The sequence below is a fragment of the Siniperca chuatsi genome, linkage group LG9 (assembly GCF_020085105.1).
Source record: "Siniperca chuatsi isolate FFG_IHB_CAS linkage group LG9, ASM2008510v1, whole genome shotgun sequence".
NCBI lineage: Eukaryota > Metazoa > Chordata > Actinopteri > Centrarchiformes > Sinipercidae > Siniperca > Siniperca chuatsi.
Genome location: NC_058050.1, coordinates 9,677,606 through 9,694,483, shown reverse-complemented (window position 1 = coordinate 9,694,483; position 16,878 = coordinate 9,677,606). Strand labels below are relative to the sequence as shown.

The 16,878-nt window shown below is 40.1% G+C and overlaps 1 protein-coding gene across 2 annotated transcripts in view; it reads left to right on the top strand.

The window, feature by feature from the left end:
- LOC122881043 (glycoprotein endo-alpha-1,2-mannosidase-like protein) overlaps nucleotides 1-16,757 on the top strand; it is a 33,384-nt gene extending 16,627 nt beyond the window's left edge. For both annotated transcript variants that reach the window (XM_044206697.1, XM_044206696.1), the window contains exons 2-6: nucleotides 1,547-1,732; nucleotides 2,531-3,767; nucleotides 6,045-6,154; nucleotides 13,634-13,710; nucleotides 14,754-16,757. In XM_044206697.1, the coding sequence (XP_044062632.1) occupies nucleotides 3,257-3,767; nucleotides 6,045-6,154; nucleotides 13,634-13,710; nucleotides 14,754-15,390 (1,335 nt within the window). In that variant the 5' untranslated portion in view covers nucleotides 1,547-1,732; nucleotides 2,531-3,256 and the 3' untranslated portion in view covers nucleotides 15,391-16,757. The remainder of the gene's footprint in view (nucleotides 1-1,546; nucleotides 1,733-2,530; nucleotides 3,768-6,044; nucleotides 6,155-13,633; nucleotides 13,711-14,753) is intronic.
- Nucleotides 16,758-16,878: the final 121 nt, after the last annotated feature.

Below are 16,878 nucleotides of genomic sequence, written 5' to 3'. Positions count from 1 at the left end.
CCATGCAGCAGAGGAGCAACAGCTAAAGTTAGTCAGACAACCGAGGTGGAGAGTCACAATATAGAAGAAAACGAAAGCGGAACAGTAAACAAAACAAAAAACAGCCCCCAATACAAGGTTTCATCATGAAAGCAAGCCAAGCTGGTCAAACGAATTCATGGATCAATAGTGATTGATCACATCATGTTAAGATGTTGACTCGTGTCCTTGTGGAATAATGGATGAGTCAACGACAGAGGAAAGTGATCGTTAAACCAAGCTTTAAAGTGAAAGAGTCCAAATCCGAAATAACCACAAAAAAACAAAAAACAACTTCCTTAATTAATTTTCAGTGATGAGTCAAAACGAAATAATAATAATAATAATTTAAAAACAATGTAGCATAAAAAACCTAATGTACAAGTTAGTCATTGTCAACATTCAGCTGACATTAAAGAGCTAGAATAAAGAAAAAGCTGAAATAAAATAAAAAAAGGTCAAATATTTTTTGAAAAATGATTTCGTTCTGATTATACCAACAAACATCAGAAGAATATGACAAATTCATTTAAAATGTCTATATATGTTTGAATTAACAGTAGCTTAGACCTGTGTGAGGGAGGAAGATTTATCAATCGCATTTCTTACATTTCTCTGTGGAGATTAACTTGAACCTTACCTTTATTATTTCGTATTGTTTGATTAACGGAACAGCTCCACCTCTTTATATATATTATATATGTATATATGTTTCAGAGGCGACCTGTCAAGTTCATCACAGCTACCACAACGACCCCTTGTGGACCCGCAAAACACGCATATATGTAAAATGAGATGCTATTATGAGATGTAAGATGACAAGAGGTGTTTCCAGTTTTGTGGAGGCATTTTTTGTGGTATTTTTTAATCTGCAAAAATGTCTACATATGTTAATATTACTGATTATTATATTATTATAAAATTATTTCGGATGATATAACCTGAAATAAGCCTACTGCGTTTTAGTAATTTAAACAAACAAGTCTGACGCAAGAAAGAAAGAAATTGCTTGTACGCATAGATAGGTCTATTTGTTGTTGGTGCAGTTGGAGATAGATTACAATATAATTATCATGAGCTTAAAACATGGCACCACTTCTGCTTTAAACTGGTGCAAAATGTTTTACTGAGCTTTTTAAAATTGACAGTAATAGACGTTTTAGTTACTCCGCCTCTTTTGACTTTAATATTGTAGGGTCAGAATTTCACACTCTAAAATGGACAACTTCTAAAGCTGAATCTTCACGCCAACAACAAAATTCGGTAATATAGGCCTACTTTATGTCTCCATTTGCCTTTGGTTGCCAACACCCTGGACAGCAATGTGCGATGAACGGGAGGATGAACGTCTGAAAAATTATTTTATTTGTCTTATTTTAGACTGAATTAGATTTTAAACAACACATATGCCTAACTTACTGTGTGTGTGTGTGTGTGTGTGTGTGTGTGTGTATATATATATATATATATATATATATATATATATATATATATATATATATATATATATATATATATATATATGAAGTGACAGCAAGTCAGCTCATTTCCAGTGGAGGGGTCAGCGCCTCACAAGTGCTGTCTCAGATTATCCTGGCCGGAAACCAAGGCGTCTGGATCTCACAGCTGGAGTCAACCCGAGGTGCAACAAGCTAATGGACTACAAATATGGCGATCTACCGGGCACTCTATAAGGCCTACATCAATTTGTCCGGTATAGTTGCTACTTCCTTTTATGTGAATGAAAGCAAACCGCAGGACGCCCTTTTCGACATGTTGCTTTCCAATAAACCTTCTAAGTTCCTTCGTTTTGTTCAGATAATGGGATATTTTGCTTTCGATAAAAAAAAGATAAATTAAAATTTTGCCACATTTGTTTACCAACATCCCTGCTCTCTCCGCCTAATAAACTGCACATCACAACATCTAGACATTTGGGTTTCATCATTTCCGGCAGTACCTGAAGGCAACATGGTGAAGTCCACTTGTGTTCTATAATATGACCAATAGATGTCAGTATAACTCTGAACTCACCGTGCAGGCAAGCCTCAGAGTCAGACAAACAAACAGTTTGAACTTTATAATAATAATAATAATAAAAATAAAACTTTATTTATAGAGCACTTATCAAAACAAAGTACAAAGTGCTTCACAACAAGAAAAATAAAATAACACAGTGAATGACGAAATATAAAGAAATAAAACACATGAAATACAGAAAAGCAATAAAATAAACAGTAAAATAAACAGCCAGTTCAGGTAAAATCAGGATATGCTTTCAGATAAAAATGTGTTTTGAACTTTAAAAACACTGTTATGACAGTTGATACGGTGGCTCCAGCTAAGAGGTTAGACTCATAGACTTTGTGATCATGGAGTCATCTGTGTGTCATGGTGATGTCGCTTCTGACATAACTTCGTTACTGATCTGCAGACATTCATATTCATAGGATGCTCCAACACCCCCCCCCCCCAAACGTTATTATATTTCTGTCTGCGCAATGTTCTGCAGCCATGCATGCACACATCGACAAAACAGAGATCAGACGAGTCCTGCCTCTTTGATATCCAAAACGGACTGTGTGAAGGAGAAACCAACCAACCACGGAGGCTGGAAACCCCCTCCGGACACCATCACCGGAGAGCATCACTCTGCATCCCGACGCCGATCATCTGTCCGGTGTCAGGTGGAAGGATCAGCTTCTGGGCGGGACACGGCAGCCAGCTGGAGGAGTAAAGCAGCTCAGAGTGACAGTTTGGCGATCAGTGAGTGAAACGTCTTGATGGGAACAACGTTGAGGACATTCGCCCTGTTACAGCATTAAACACGAACTTTCCAGCTGTTCGTCCCTGGAGCTGAAGGGAGGAGAACACGTTAATAGACTCGGTTATTCCCATTGTATGGAGCAGAGGAAGCGCTTTGGGAAGTGAGTTTCTGTTGCTCACAGGCTACAATACGAAGCTTGAAGCATGAGGCTGCAGAAGAAAGTGACATTTCTCACAGCCAACTGCTTCAGGTAGTCTGCTGCGACTGTACTGCAATCATGTAGCCACTTTTTAGTTATGAATTCACAAGGATATGCCATTTGCAGATGCCGTGCAGGACACTTTGAAGAGTAGCTCGTACGTTGTGAGGTGAACTCTCCGTGCTGGGAAAGCAGTGACAGGACAGAGAGAGGTTTGTTTGCGCTCCTGATCCCGTCCACGCCGTTTGCAGCTCCTGCCACTCCAGCCAAACATGGCAAGACTACGGAGGAACGCTTGCATTGCTCTGTTTCTCTTCACGCTGTTCATCTTTGGGACCATGATGGGACTGAGGACCCTGAAGCCCAGTGACGGCTTTTCTGATCTGGCTCCGGGCTTGGAGATCCTGCCGATGATAGAGGGGAAGATAGACCGGCGCTCCGTGTCCCTTGACGCCACCGCGTCCCCGGGTCAAGCCCGCCCGGCTGGCAGCAACACCAAAGCAGTTTTATCCAACTCCGGCCCCGAGGGGACCGTATTTTATGATGTTCATATTTTTTACTACATCTGGTACGGCAACCCACACATGGACGGCAAATACATTCATTGGGACCACATCCTGGTTCCACACTGGGACCCCAAAATCGCATCGAGCTACCCGAGAGGGAGACACATGCCGCCCGAGGACATCGGCTCCAGTTTCTACCCCGAACTCAATCCTTACAGCTCGAGGGATCCGGACGTGTTGGAGTCCCACATGGAGCAGATCGGAGCATCTGCAGCAGGTACAGTTCAGAGATGCAACGGGCACCCTACATTTTTGGGAGAGAATTTTCGTGCACAGAAATCTGGCCTCTATTAAGCGCAAAGATGCCTCCTTTTTAGCTTGAGGGGCACAGCACATTTTCAGCACCACACATCCACTGGACAGCTCCACACACGCTCTGCTCAAAGTCCCGTAATCTCTGCTGCGGCAGAGAGAAACTTCATGACTTTAAAAGCTCCAGTAATCAAGAGATCAACTTCTTAAGTCTACATTAGAACTAGAATACTTTCCTGACAATTTCAAAATTGATTCAGGAAATTTTAGAGTGGTTCAAGTTTTTTCACACAGCGTGTCCCTTAGGACACATTTAAAATAATCAACTTGATGTTTAATGCAATGGACTGTTCCACTCATATGCTTTTCATCAGAAAAAAACCTGAGTCAATAAATGGTAATATTTTTGTAACGTTATTTAATCAGGTTGTCTCTTTGAGATCAAGATCTCCTTTTCATGAGAGACCTCCTGAGAAGAAAACATGTACAGTCAGACAAACACACAACCAGCATTCAAGAAACAGCACATCCAAAGCCAGACGACCAACAATCAAGTGACAAATAGATGTAATAAAAACAATGGCAAAAGTCATAAAACACATCTGATAATAGATTTTTATAATCTTCAATCTTCATCTAAATTTAAAAGGTGTGTAATTATCTAAGGTTAAGTTGGATTGTGTACTGCAGATTTAAATAAAAGAAGAGATGCACAGTATTAAATTATCACCCAGCCCTAATGTCCCTTGCATGTTGTTTGCCTTTTTAAAAACCTGTATGGCTTCCCTAAAAGACAGCAGAGTCCTGTAGCCTGGTGTCGAGTAACAGCCAGGACTGTCCAGCCATTAGCAGCCTACCCATGATGGCCCTGGTGTTTCTGTCCTGTGGCTCAGTATGTTATTGTACACCATCCAGAATGATGACCAGACCATCAGTCCCTTTTGAAACCTCACTGCCTTGACAGATGGCTCATGGGAGTGCAGCCTCACAATGCTTAGTTAAAACAGTCAATTTCATTAGACACCACAGCCAGCCAAACTCTAAATTGTTCCACTTGGCTTGACGACTGATTCCCCAGCTATTCACAGAGGCCCATAAATAAAGTAAATAGCTGCGGCCATATTCTTAATACACACATACATAGTTGGGTCTTGTAATCGAATAGTCCCCACAGCTCCACAGCAAGCGGACATGAGTTTAATGAATTAGCTCGGAGTGCATATTCGATGTGCCAGATCCTCTCTGGTGCCAGGCACCACTGTGGCTGATATGAAGCTATTTCTCAGCCAGCATCAGAGCATGAGGAAGCATTTTTCTGCTGGAATTTATGAGCTGTCACACACTTGAGCTGCACAGAGAGATTGCCACTAAAACAAGACATAATATGTGGTCCAAAGATGACAGGTGCATATTCATCAATCAGGTGAGCAGGTAGGCAGATAAGCATTCAGATAAAAGCAATCAACTCTCCTCCATACAGCCATGGATGGATTATTGCACAGGCCCAGGGGCCCAAGGGCTCAGGGGGCCACTGGGCTCGAGCCTCTGTTTTAAAGTGAATGTTAACATTGTGGGAAAAGTCAATTAAACAACCAAAAAGAGACACAAAACCACCATAACGAGATGCAGAACATCCGCAAAGAGACACCAAATGACCACAAAGAGACCCCAAAACTACTGCAAAACGACTACAAAAGATGCTAAACGACCACAAAGAGACACGTTTTGCTCTTTGTGGTGTCTTGCTCTTATTTCCTATTTAGGAGGGGTGGGGGCCTTTTACATATCTGTGCCCAAGGACCCATTGTCTTATAATCTGTCCATGCATATAGCATCTTGCCACAAACCTTACCAGCATCTGTCTGAGTCTTGTAAAATATGTGCGGTAATTACCCTAATGGATTACCAGGGCAGAAATTTTACAGCATGTTCAATAAAAGTGCAAGTGACTGTGTTCGTTCAGTGTTCTCAAATGGGTAAAACTGTGTGAAGGGCTGCATGAAAATCTCACCGTTAATTAATGAAAGCAAAAGTTTCTCAGCACCCATTTCTCCCCAAAGGATTGTCAGCATTTCTTACAATCAGAATGAAATCCATACATCATTTCAACAATGCATAAGAGTTTAGAGGATCATAAGCATTTTGGACACAGGTTCTCAGCAGTAGATGCTCTCTGAGGTATTAACCAGTGTCTTTGGTCCAGGAAGGACGATCAGACTCAAGACTTTCTGTGTGTCTCCAGGGGTTTTGGTCCTGTCCTGGTATCCTCCTGGCCTGGCTGACGACAATGGGGAACCCGCTGAGGATTTGGTACCAGCTGTATTGGATACTGCATATAGACATAACCTCAAGGTAAAAGGCATCAGCACATTTTGAGAGTGTGTGTGTGTGTGAGACCTGAAACAAAGTGGGGAAAGAGTCCAAGGCTCAAAGAAGAGCAATGAATCAAATCTTTTCAGCTCAATTTTTACTGCATACTGCAAGTTGTCACAGGAAAATTAGTTTTGATTGTTCAGTGATTTGTCTATTTTAATTCAGCAGTTGTTGATGGAAGAGTTGGTTTTCCACCAATAATGCCGGTATGGGCTTTGCAGTGGGTGTTTATTTTTATCAAATTTTTATTTAACCTGGTAAATGCCACTGAACAGCAGCATGACAATTTGCAGATGAAACAACAACAAAAAACAGATAAATAAAACAATACTAAATACACATAATACTAAAATAAGACTAAAAGTAGACTAAGAACATAGGCAATAGTTTCTAAGAATAGAAGCATTTACCCTCAAGTTTACTATCGTCTTGAATTCTGCGAGAGATATCAGATTCATCAATTTAATTTCCTTTTGCAGACTGTTCCAAGTGGCTGGAGCAGAAAATATAAAGGCTTTCCTTACCATCTCTGGCTTTCCATAGAGACAGAGAGCAGATATACAGTACAGTATGTCTTATGATCTGAGATGATGATTGCAAGATGAACTCTGTTATATAAATTTGCAGAGATATGAATGTTATTTGCCCGGAACGGCTTTATAAATGAAAATATACCAGGGACTCGACATGGGCAGCGATGGCCAGCCAACTCTGAAATACAAAGCACAATGATGTGTGAGTAGTTTTAATTTGGTTACAAATCTCAATGCGCAATTATAAACAGTCCAACATGCGGAGGCACTGTACTGATGCATTGATATACAACAAATTGCCATAATCAAGAACCTGTGAAAAGGTGGCGTCGACCAGTCTTCTCCTAGCTTCAAAAGACAAACAGGACAAGTTCTATTGTCTTCCCCCTGAGCTGTAACAATGTCCACAATGTCTGTAGGCTCCCTCCTATCGTTAGCATTAACATCAACCTAGATTTATCTGCATTTAGTACTAGTTTGAGTTGAGTGAGCTGAGACTGTAAAATATTAAAGGCGGACTGTCTTTATGAAGTGTATCTGGGAGTCAAGATCCACAGTTATACGACACCTTATCGTCTACTTAGCAATGAGGATTAGTGTCATGTCTGTTAACACCTAAATTATTTATGTAAAGAGAAAATAAAAGCACAGAACCTTGAGGCACTCCATTAAGTACAGTAAGCCAGCTTGAACTGTGCCCATTGACTTTCACACACTACACACTACATGAAACTACAGAAAGGCTACAACTGAGAAAGACAATGTTCTGTATAGTGGTACTAAAGTAGGTAATTGTGTAAAACCTCCAGCTTGTTGAACTCAAATGTCAATGTCTGGAGATACATATACAGCAATAATAGACATATTATTGCTGTATATGTCCATTACTGCTGCATCCATTCATCTCACTAAGAGCACAGTGACACAGGAGCTAGAAAAGGATAATTGTTGCTTCACAGAGGCGAAAAGAGAGCTTGCTCACTGCTCAGGATATTTATCTCAAACCAGCCATTGTGTTGTGGTGAGTTACACACAGAAAGCGGCAGTTTCTTACTTGTTCTGCTGCCTCCTATAAAGCTGTCTGTGCTACTCAGGGATTTGACTCCGGATGTTTGCAGCTGCAGTGACATCTCCAGCATTAGAGCAAAAAACAGGTCAAAGAGCTGCTGCTGCTGGATGAGTTTGTTCAGTGAGCCCTGAATGAGCTTGCAAGCATATCAGCAGGGTGGAGAGGTGGGGCGTGGAAAAACCACACGACCAATTGCCAATTAGGTTGGAAAATGGCACGTTGAAGGAAATAACTGCCGTCCATGTTGGTCCTTCTGATGTCACTGTATCGAAGGCTTATTAAACTTTTACAGGCTTGGTAGTAAGATAAGAAATTATAACAGTATCTTTGATGGCATAGCTTTCTATTTTTTGATTAATATAATGACACAGTGATCAGAGTTTGAGGTGTTTTTTGAGTGTAAGGGGGATACATCATGTGTTCATGTGTTAATGTGCATATTAAAAGCTACTCAGAAGCCAAAGTGAGCCTTCTTTCTGTATGAATTTGAAATGACATATAACAGAGACAGGCTTGTAAGAGTTTTCCTATGTTAAAGCAGGTGTCATTAATAATACACCAACAGCATTTGCGCAACACACTACATGTTTAGGTAAAGAAAAATCAGCCAGCTGAATTGCTAGGGGGCCAGGAACCAGATAAAAACATTCGAATTACTGTACGGTTTTGTTTGAGTTACTATGATTTGTCAAGCTGAAATGATTAGTTGACTAATGGATGAGTTGATCCACTGAAAATAATAATTTTGATAAGCGATCAATCATTTTTCAAGCAAAAATAGTCAAAGAATGGCTAACTATTCTCTAGTTTGAGCCTCTCAGATATGAGTATTGCTGCTTTTCTTTGTCATTGCCATATCATTGTAAACTGAATATCTTTGGGTTTTGAGGACTGTTGGTTGAACAAAACAAGACATTTTAAGATGTACTTGCATTTTCTTTTTTACTATTTATTGAAATTTAAATTTAAAATCACCAGATAATTGATAATAAAAATAATTGTTTATGACGTTCATAGGAAATAAAATGTTAAACAGGAGCCATAGCATTAAGATTTTTTGTTGTTCGATTCCCAGTTCATAACTCTTAGCAGACCACCCACTTGACTTAAAGGAAGAGCCCCTTTCCTACATTTGAGAGATGTGCTGAAGTCAGCAGGTTACATATGTAATTGTATTTTCTAAGCTTATTGAGGTATGTTCGTATTTTAAAGTATAGGAACAAAAATAATCAGTTACTGACCTATAAGGAAACAAGTTGTATTTGCAGCTTGCTAAAGCTATCACCAAGATTAATTATAAAGCAGAGTAGCTGGAAGGATCATTATTGTAACACAATTCATTATAATGCCAGTGTTTGAATCCTGATGTGAAGATAAAGAGAATTTATTTTCCAGCAGCGATGTGTCACATGTTGGCTATAAACAGCTCTGATGAGAGGCAGTAGGTTTGTCAGGCCTATCTGTCAGATTTGATATCACATTTGTTTAGTCTGCTGTTTGGCTGCAGGCAAAGAATTAATGTATCTGTGAGGGCAAGACGAGAAAGCCTGGATTAGACATGCAACGCTGAGCTGATGAGGTTTTACACATAATGCTGTCAGGAGAGAAGCTAATAGATCGAATTTAATGCCATGCTTTGTTGTCATCAGGGACACAGCAAGCATGACATTTTCATAAAAAGCGTGGAGGAAACGTCTGTGGAAAAACAGACTGTGACATGCTTCCTACAAATCAACTGAACATTTCAGTATCTCATTGAAATAGGAAGGAAGTGCTTATATTTTATGTCTTATAAAAGCACTTAGAGGATCACAATCGGAGAACAGAGTTAAGAAAGCCTTAGAATAAAATTATTCTGTGTACAGTAGCATGTTCAGGGCAGTATTTCCAAGTACCCTCTTCCAGTTCTCCTTGTTTTTGATGAACTCCTCCTACTCCCTGCACAGAAGAACATTTATCTTTGGAGTGCTTCTTCTTGCATAATTTCAGCAAAATGCTGACAAGGTAAAGAACTTTGGCTCTGATCATTTGGAACTCTAATGCAAATTTTCTAAAGCAACAACCTTAAATAAATTCTTTGCTCTTTTCTACTGAAAGGCAGGCTAAAAGGGAGGGGGGGGGAGCCCAAGTGAGGAGGACAGATGGTCCCACAGGAGCAGTGGCAACAGCCAAAAATGTATCGGATCAGGATTCAGGAAACGCACATATCTGCAATCTGCTTTTACTAAGTGGCTAGCAGCCAATCTGAGAAATGCATGTGACAATACACATGCAGTTTTGTTTTGAAACATCAGGCCCTTGGAGAGTCTGTATAAGTACGCAAAAATAGTGTTATATTACAAAAAAGACAGAGATGAGACAGACAGAAAAAAACAGGAAGATGACTCAGAAATCATGTGCATGTCTAAAAAACTATTTATGTATTATTTATTGTTTTTTGATTCTGTTAAAGAGGGATAGGATACCTGTCCATATGCACTTTGTTTTCTATCTGATATCTTTGTCCTTCCTTGTCCTGTGCTGTCTTGTCTTGTTTGTCACAGCAGTACTCCTCCTAACTGAAGCCGAGGATTACAGTGAGCTGGGCACTCTTCCTCATTAACTGCTTGAAAGAGCAATCTAAGACAGCATGTGAATGAGTCTTTTACAGTGGTTTTATGTAGCTCAGTGGGGCATCAATATGGCATTAACCTTTCCAAGATTCATGGCCAGATTAACCTATTAGGGGGCACTGGGCAAAAATTTGCTGTTGGGCCCCTGATATCCAAACACACACTTCCTACTATGATATTGCTTTGCTAGCTGCTACAACCTATGAGCTAATGGCCAAGTATGATGGACAGGTTTAGCTAGCTACCCCAAGCCACATTTGATTCCATAAAGTTATGTATACGCTGCCACACTCAAGCTAAGTCATTAAAAATATGTTAATGTTTTACAGGATGAGGGGTTTTGCTTTGAAAAATTGTCAAAATGAATTTTTTGGGCATATTTTTGGCATTTAACAAGAGTTAACTGAACAATTAACACAGGGAGGCAGAATTAGAACCTGGAAAATGTGTTTAAACTAGATTTTGATATAGAGCTGCTCTACAAATTATCGCAGTTGCCTATTTTGCCTGGTTAGTAATGCCTTGCCAAGATTAAAACACACTGGCCCCTCTTTGGGTAATGCTGCACAGGAAAGCAGGGTACGTTTTTATTATTTAAGTTGAACAGTATTTCAGCAGCACCCACACATAGCTCCTGTATCCTGTATTTTTTACGGCACAGTTGGAGACCAGATCACATGGAGCCTCAACAGAAGTGCTGCCCCCCTCGACCTCAGCTTGAAGTGAGGCCTTCTGCCCAGGGGAGGGTGGGGAACGGAGGAAGCTGGGTGCAGGAGGGAGGGAGCAGAAGGGAAATGTGCATCATGGGTCCCATGACTCAGTTTGCCTCTCTGAGCAATCTGCACCCTGAGGGGCTGTAAAAGTTCTATCCAGTAAGTAGGCCATGTAGCTGCATGTACACAGGGGAATAAGGCCCATGGGTGCCCTATGATGGCATCAGCCACAATTTCCTGTTTCCAGATGCACCAAGTAGCTACATTCAGTCTTATGTGACCCTCGATTATTGTGTGTGTCCACTGGCTTTGACCACAGAGTGAAACTGACACTCCCGCATAACAAATGTGCTCACTTTTGTCTTGCCTTTTATCTTTGTGTTGACTCATATCCCTCCCTTAGTGTTTTCTGCATGACATGGCACTAAATTCCACTCTGCTCAGCATAAATCATGCTGGTATTGTTCCAGGCTCATGCTGTCAATGTTTATGAGGTATTAAAATGTGTCGACTCTGTCTCATTTACTTCTAAATTACCACAGAGTAATAGGCCAGTGTGTTTGGAAAATGAGCTGAGTTTTCTAGTGGCCTGCGCTCTGCTGCAGTGAACAGCAGACCATAACAGCTTTTTTTCCCCCTCTGTGGATGATAATTATGTGGCTTCATATCCTCTAATACCTCACAGTTTTTCAAAATAGGTATGTTTACATACATATTTCATCTCACATTACTGAGCTGTTACTTTACAAGAAGTTCAGAGAGTTATGGTGTCACAAACACTGATTCAAGGCTATGATTTACTCAGATGGCCAGGAGCTTCTTCTATCTTTCTTCAAATTGATATTTTGCCACCAAAGTGCATCTTACACCATCAAAATGTATGTTTTGTTGCACATAAAAGCACTTAGCATCTCCATTAGTGGCACAAGTGGTCCTGTTTTCTTGCCTCCAGCTGACAGTTTATCTATAGACATTTGCAGTTTAAAACAGTTTGCTACGCTTTAGCAAATCCATTAGTACACTTAGGGTCAATGTCATAGTGACACACTCAGTGCCGCCAACAGTCCTTTTTCCACAGAAAAACTCCAGTGCAGTGTGCACCATATGCTTGCAATACAGCTTCCCTATAGTAAACATTTTAACAGGAACACCATTACAAAATGCATCTAACAAAGATTAAATGTGGAACCAATGGAAAATGTTCTTTTTCATCATTGTGAAGCTCTTATTCTCAATAGTGATATATGCTCTTTAATCCTGCAAATTCTGTCAGTGATGCTGCTTTTAGCGGTGTGGCTCTAGGGATGGCAATATCATTCTGTCAGTTGATCACTTTGGTGCAGACCATTGCCATGATATTTTGCACATACATTCATCTTACCCACAGGATGAATCCTAACCCTAATCCAAAACTAATGACATTCCCTTCAGCCTCAACTGCATTTGTGTTTAGTGCTAGTTAGCAAATGTTAGCATGCTAACACGCTAAACTCATATGGTGATCATGGTAAACATTAAACCTGTTTAACATCAGCATGTTAGCGTTGTCATTGTGAGCTTGTTGGCATGTTGATGTTAGCATTTAGCTCAAAGCCTCACAGCCTCATAGAGCCGCTAGCATGGCTGTAGATTCTTAGTTGTTCAAGTGAAATACCGGGCTAAATGCAGACTTTCATTAGGTTTTCGTCAGGGATAAGACAGGAATCATACAACATAGGCTATGTCAGCCTTCTGTAGCTCACTCAATGACATCTTACATCCATTTAGATGCTGCTGGCCTCCATCATCTTAAAAAGCCCTTTTCCTTCACAGTGTTCCCCTTGGGTGTCCACTGCTCGAGAAGAAAAGTGTTCACTTCTATCATACATTATTCAAAGTCACTGAATTCTCTGTCTATGCCTTAAAATATTCAACTTTTTGTGTACATGTCACTTCAGGTCCCTTGTTTTTCTGCTGCTTTTGTTCATCAATTGCAAATATCCGCTTCTAACTGAGCCATTAACTGAGCGATACAATGGGCTCCACTTAAGGGTGAAAAATATCTCCTACAATGTGACAGAATTTGCATTTGAATGGCCAACTGTGGTGTGCTGTACTGGTGGCCAAAATCAGTGTCACACTTTTTATTCATAGGTTTTTAGAAAACCTGTAAACAAGTAAAGTCATCTGTAATATGGTATTAGGGTAGAGAAATCAGACGCCTGATGTCATGCTATGCTTTAGGGCCACACAAGGTCAAAATGGTGCATGACTAAGTTGTTTTGCACAATTAGAATGGTAGAACTCTAATATATAATGCATCTTATTGAGCTATTTTCTTCCTGGCAACATCTCAAACTTTAATTAGAAACCAGAGGGTTATATTGTCACCCGCTGTATGAGAAGTCTCCCCTTAAAAACTGAATGTTGATTTTTTTTACGTCAATACTTGCTAAGGTCATCTGTGAGCGCTGACTGTGGTATATTTTTAATGGCAGTAATATGATGAATGGAAACCAACAAGGCGTGTGTCTTTCTGCATTTTTTCCTAGGTCGCATTTCACATCCAACCATACAGAGGACGAAACGACCAGAGTGTGCATGAAAACATCAAGTATATCATTGACAGGTAGGCACTCGTCTGGCTGCACTTCTTCATCACTGACTCAAATTAAATAGAAAACCATTAAGATTTCATGCACAGTTGAAAGAACAGTAGTTACAAAACGGAAATACTTTTAGAAAGCATTTCTGATTATACAAGGCCAATTTCATGACTTATGAATGAGTTTTTGAAGCAAAAGTTATTTTTCTAACCTTTAGTATTGAGGTTGCTCTGAAAAGGAGCACCTGTCAAGTACATACAAAAAAGATACTCCGTTTACAACGAGTTTAAAAAAGAAAATGTTTGTGATAGGACAGCGATAATTGTTGTCTGCTCTTTGGTCCACGGCAAGATGACCCATCACCTACTGGGCACGCTGTCATTCAATGAAGAGTGAGTTACCCTCTGACCTGTTCTCTAGCACCGCTATTTGGTCATTATTTTCCCTTGACCGACATGTTTGTCCATGACAAGGTATCTTGAAACTTTGAGTTGGGTTTCCATTAAGTTTGCTGTGGACATTCACGGTACTCAGAGTATAAATCCTAATGTTTTTGGTGACCCTATAAACCTTCTTTAACCACTTAAGGGGAAACAAACTGTATAAGTGCGATCAGGCCAAAATATCCACTTGTTCCCAAGTAATATCAAAAAGACTGTCAAATGACAGAGCAGGTCCATGCACCCCAGAGGATAAACCATTTCCATTTTCAACATGAGCTTTCTTCTTGTGTTATCCTCATGGTCCTACGGTCAACTTGAAACACAAGAAATATAATAATCTAACAGGCAGATTGCAATGACACTTGTTGACCACAATAATGCTCCTCAGGGGATAAACCCTTTTGAATTTATTTTAATGACCCCATGTTCTTTTCTCTACCACCAGACTCACGAGAGAGTTTACATTTTTAGCCCCGCTACTTTGCTGTCAAGCCTTGTAAAATCACCAGTTTGTGGCACATCCCTGTAAAGAACTCTGCAGCCTCTTGACTTATCATTAATCAACTAATTGTTTCAGCACTAACTTACTAAGTTATTATTTTACTGTTTTATTGTCTTTAAAGGTACGGTGACCATGGAGCCTTCTACAAGTTTACTTCCAGCACTGGGAAGAGTCTTCCTCTATTTTACATCTACGACTCCTACCTAACTCCACCAGAGTCCTGGTCTGAATTTTTGACTCCCACCGGCTCCCACAGCGTGCGTGGCTCAGCCTATGACTCCATCTTCATTGCCCTGATTGTGGAGGAGCGCCACAAGCACGACATCCTGGCAGGTGGCTTTGATGGCATGTACACTTACTTTGCTTCCAACGGTTTCTCCTTCGGCTCTTCTCATCAGAACTGGAAGGCCATCAAAGCTTTTTGTGACGGCAACAATCTCCTCTTCATCCCCAGCGTTGGACCTGGTTATATCGACACCAGCATCCGGCCATGGAACAACCACAACATGCGCAACAGGGTGAACGGTCGCTACTATGAGACGGCCCTGCAGGCGGCGCTGAATGTGAGGCCAGAGATTGTCACCATCACATCTTTTAATGAATGGCACGAGGGGACGCAGATAGAGAGGGCGGTGCCCAAAAAAACCGTGACCCGTGTGTACTTGGACTATCAGCCACATGGACCAGATCACTACCTGGAGTTGACCCGTCGCTGGGCGGAGCAGTTCAACAAAGAGAAGGAGCAGTGGCTCATGTGAGCTTTTATTAAACTGACTTGAAACAGCATGCTCTAGTGGAAGTGTGTACACATCAAAGAGAACAAAATCATCCACAACAGGTTCTCTAACAGAATGAGACACTAATGTTGATCTGCCCTGTACCCTGGTTCAGAGAGCTCGTTAAAATGGTGATGACAATGGTGTTTTACACGCAGTAAGTAAGGGTTAAGCATGCAAGTAAAGAGAGGTTTTATTGCACCTGTCATGCAAAAATCCCATATCTTCAACGTGATTTTTAAGAAATTAAAATGAACAGTTGAGCATTTTGGGAAATACTTTAATTTGTTTTCTGGAAGACAGTTAGTTGAGAAGATTGATACCACACTTATTTGTCTGCTAAATATGACGCTGCAGCCATCTTGCTTAGTTTAGCATAAAGACAAGGAAAGGGAAAACAGCTAGCCTGGTTATGTCCAACTGTAACAAAATTAATCTACCAGCACCTCTAAAGCTAATTTATTAACACTTATATCCATAGTCTATGGTTATATCTGACTTGTTTAGTCCGTACAAAAAACAGTCTAGAAATGAGAAGTTGTGGTTTTACAAGGGGTTATGCGCTGGACTATTTCTTGGCCAGATGCAGTGATTTTCTGGCAAATCTTTTTATCTAATTCCTGACAAGTGAATACTATTATATTATTTCCCAATCCCAATATGTCATACTATTGCTTTAAGAGTTTTATTTCAAATCATTCAAAATATTTCAATAGGGTTTCATATCATTCCAAATTTTTTCTAATTCTGTCAAAGAGGTTTCACCAGTGAAAATCCTCTGAAAATTCAAGAAAAGTACATTCGTTGGTAAGTAAAATAAAATAAAATACCCTTCAAGTATTTATATCATGCAGATTAGCACTGCTCCTCTCCACTGTGCTAACCAGCAAAGGTGTTCAGTATCAGAGTATGTAAATCAATTTGGCAAGTAAAGTAAGTCAGACAGGCCATTAAAAGTGTTACATTTGGCCTTAAGATTGTAAAAACATCAAAGTCAGAATTTTGCTAAACTTTTCCTAATACTCACTGACCTACCAGATAATTAATTCGATTTTTGGTGTAATTCTCTTCATGGAAAAAAGCCACGTACATCGTGGGAACACATGACTTTTTTCACTTAAGTAAAAACAACAGAATCAGAAGCTGAAAAAGTTACGGCCGGGGCTCAATGTTTCGGAGTGGCTATATGAATAAAAAAACATTGACTGGGGCACTTTGCTAAGTGGATTTGCGTGATTTAGATTTGATGAAATCCTGCTGTCTATTAAAGTAAAAAGTACTTTCAGACAGGCATTTTTGAAAATAAAAGTATGCTCTTTGATGTGTCTTCAGATGTGAAGGGCACTTCTGAGTGGTTTCTGCTTTTTTTTTTTTTAAACACTTGCCATCTGACTCTTGATTTCACGCTCCATTTAAGAATCAACTATGAGTAAAATCCAGACACCTAAAAATAAAGACAGAAATATGTCT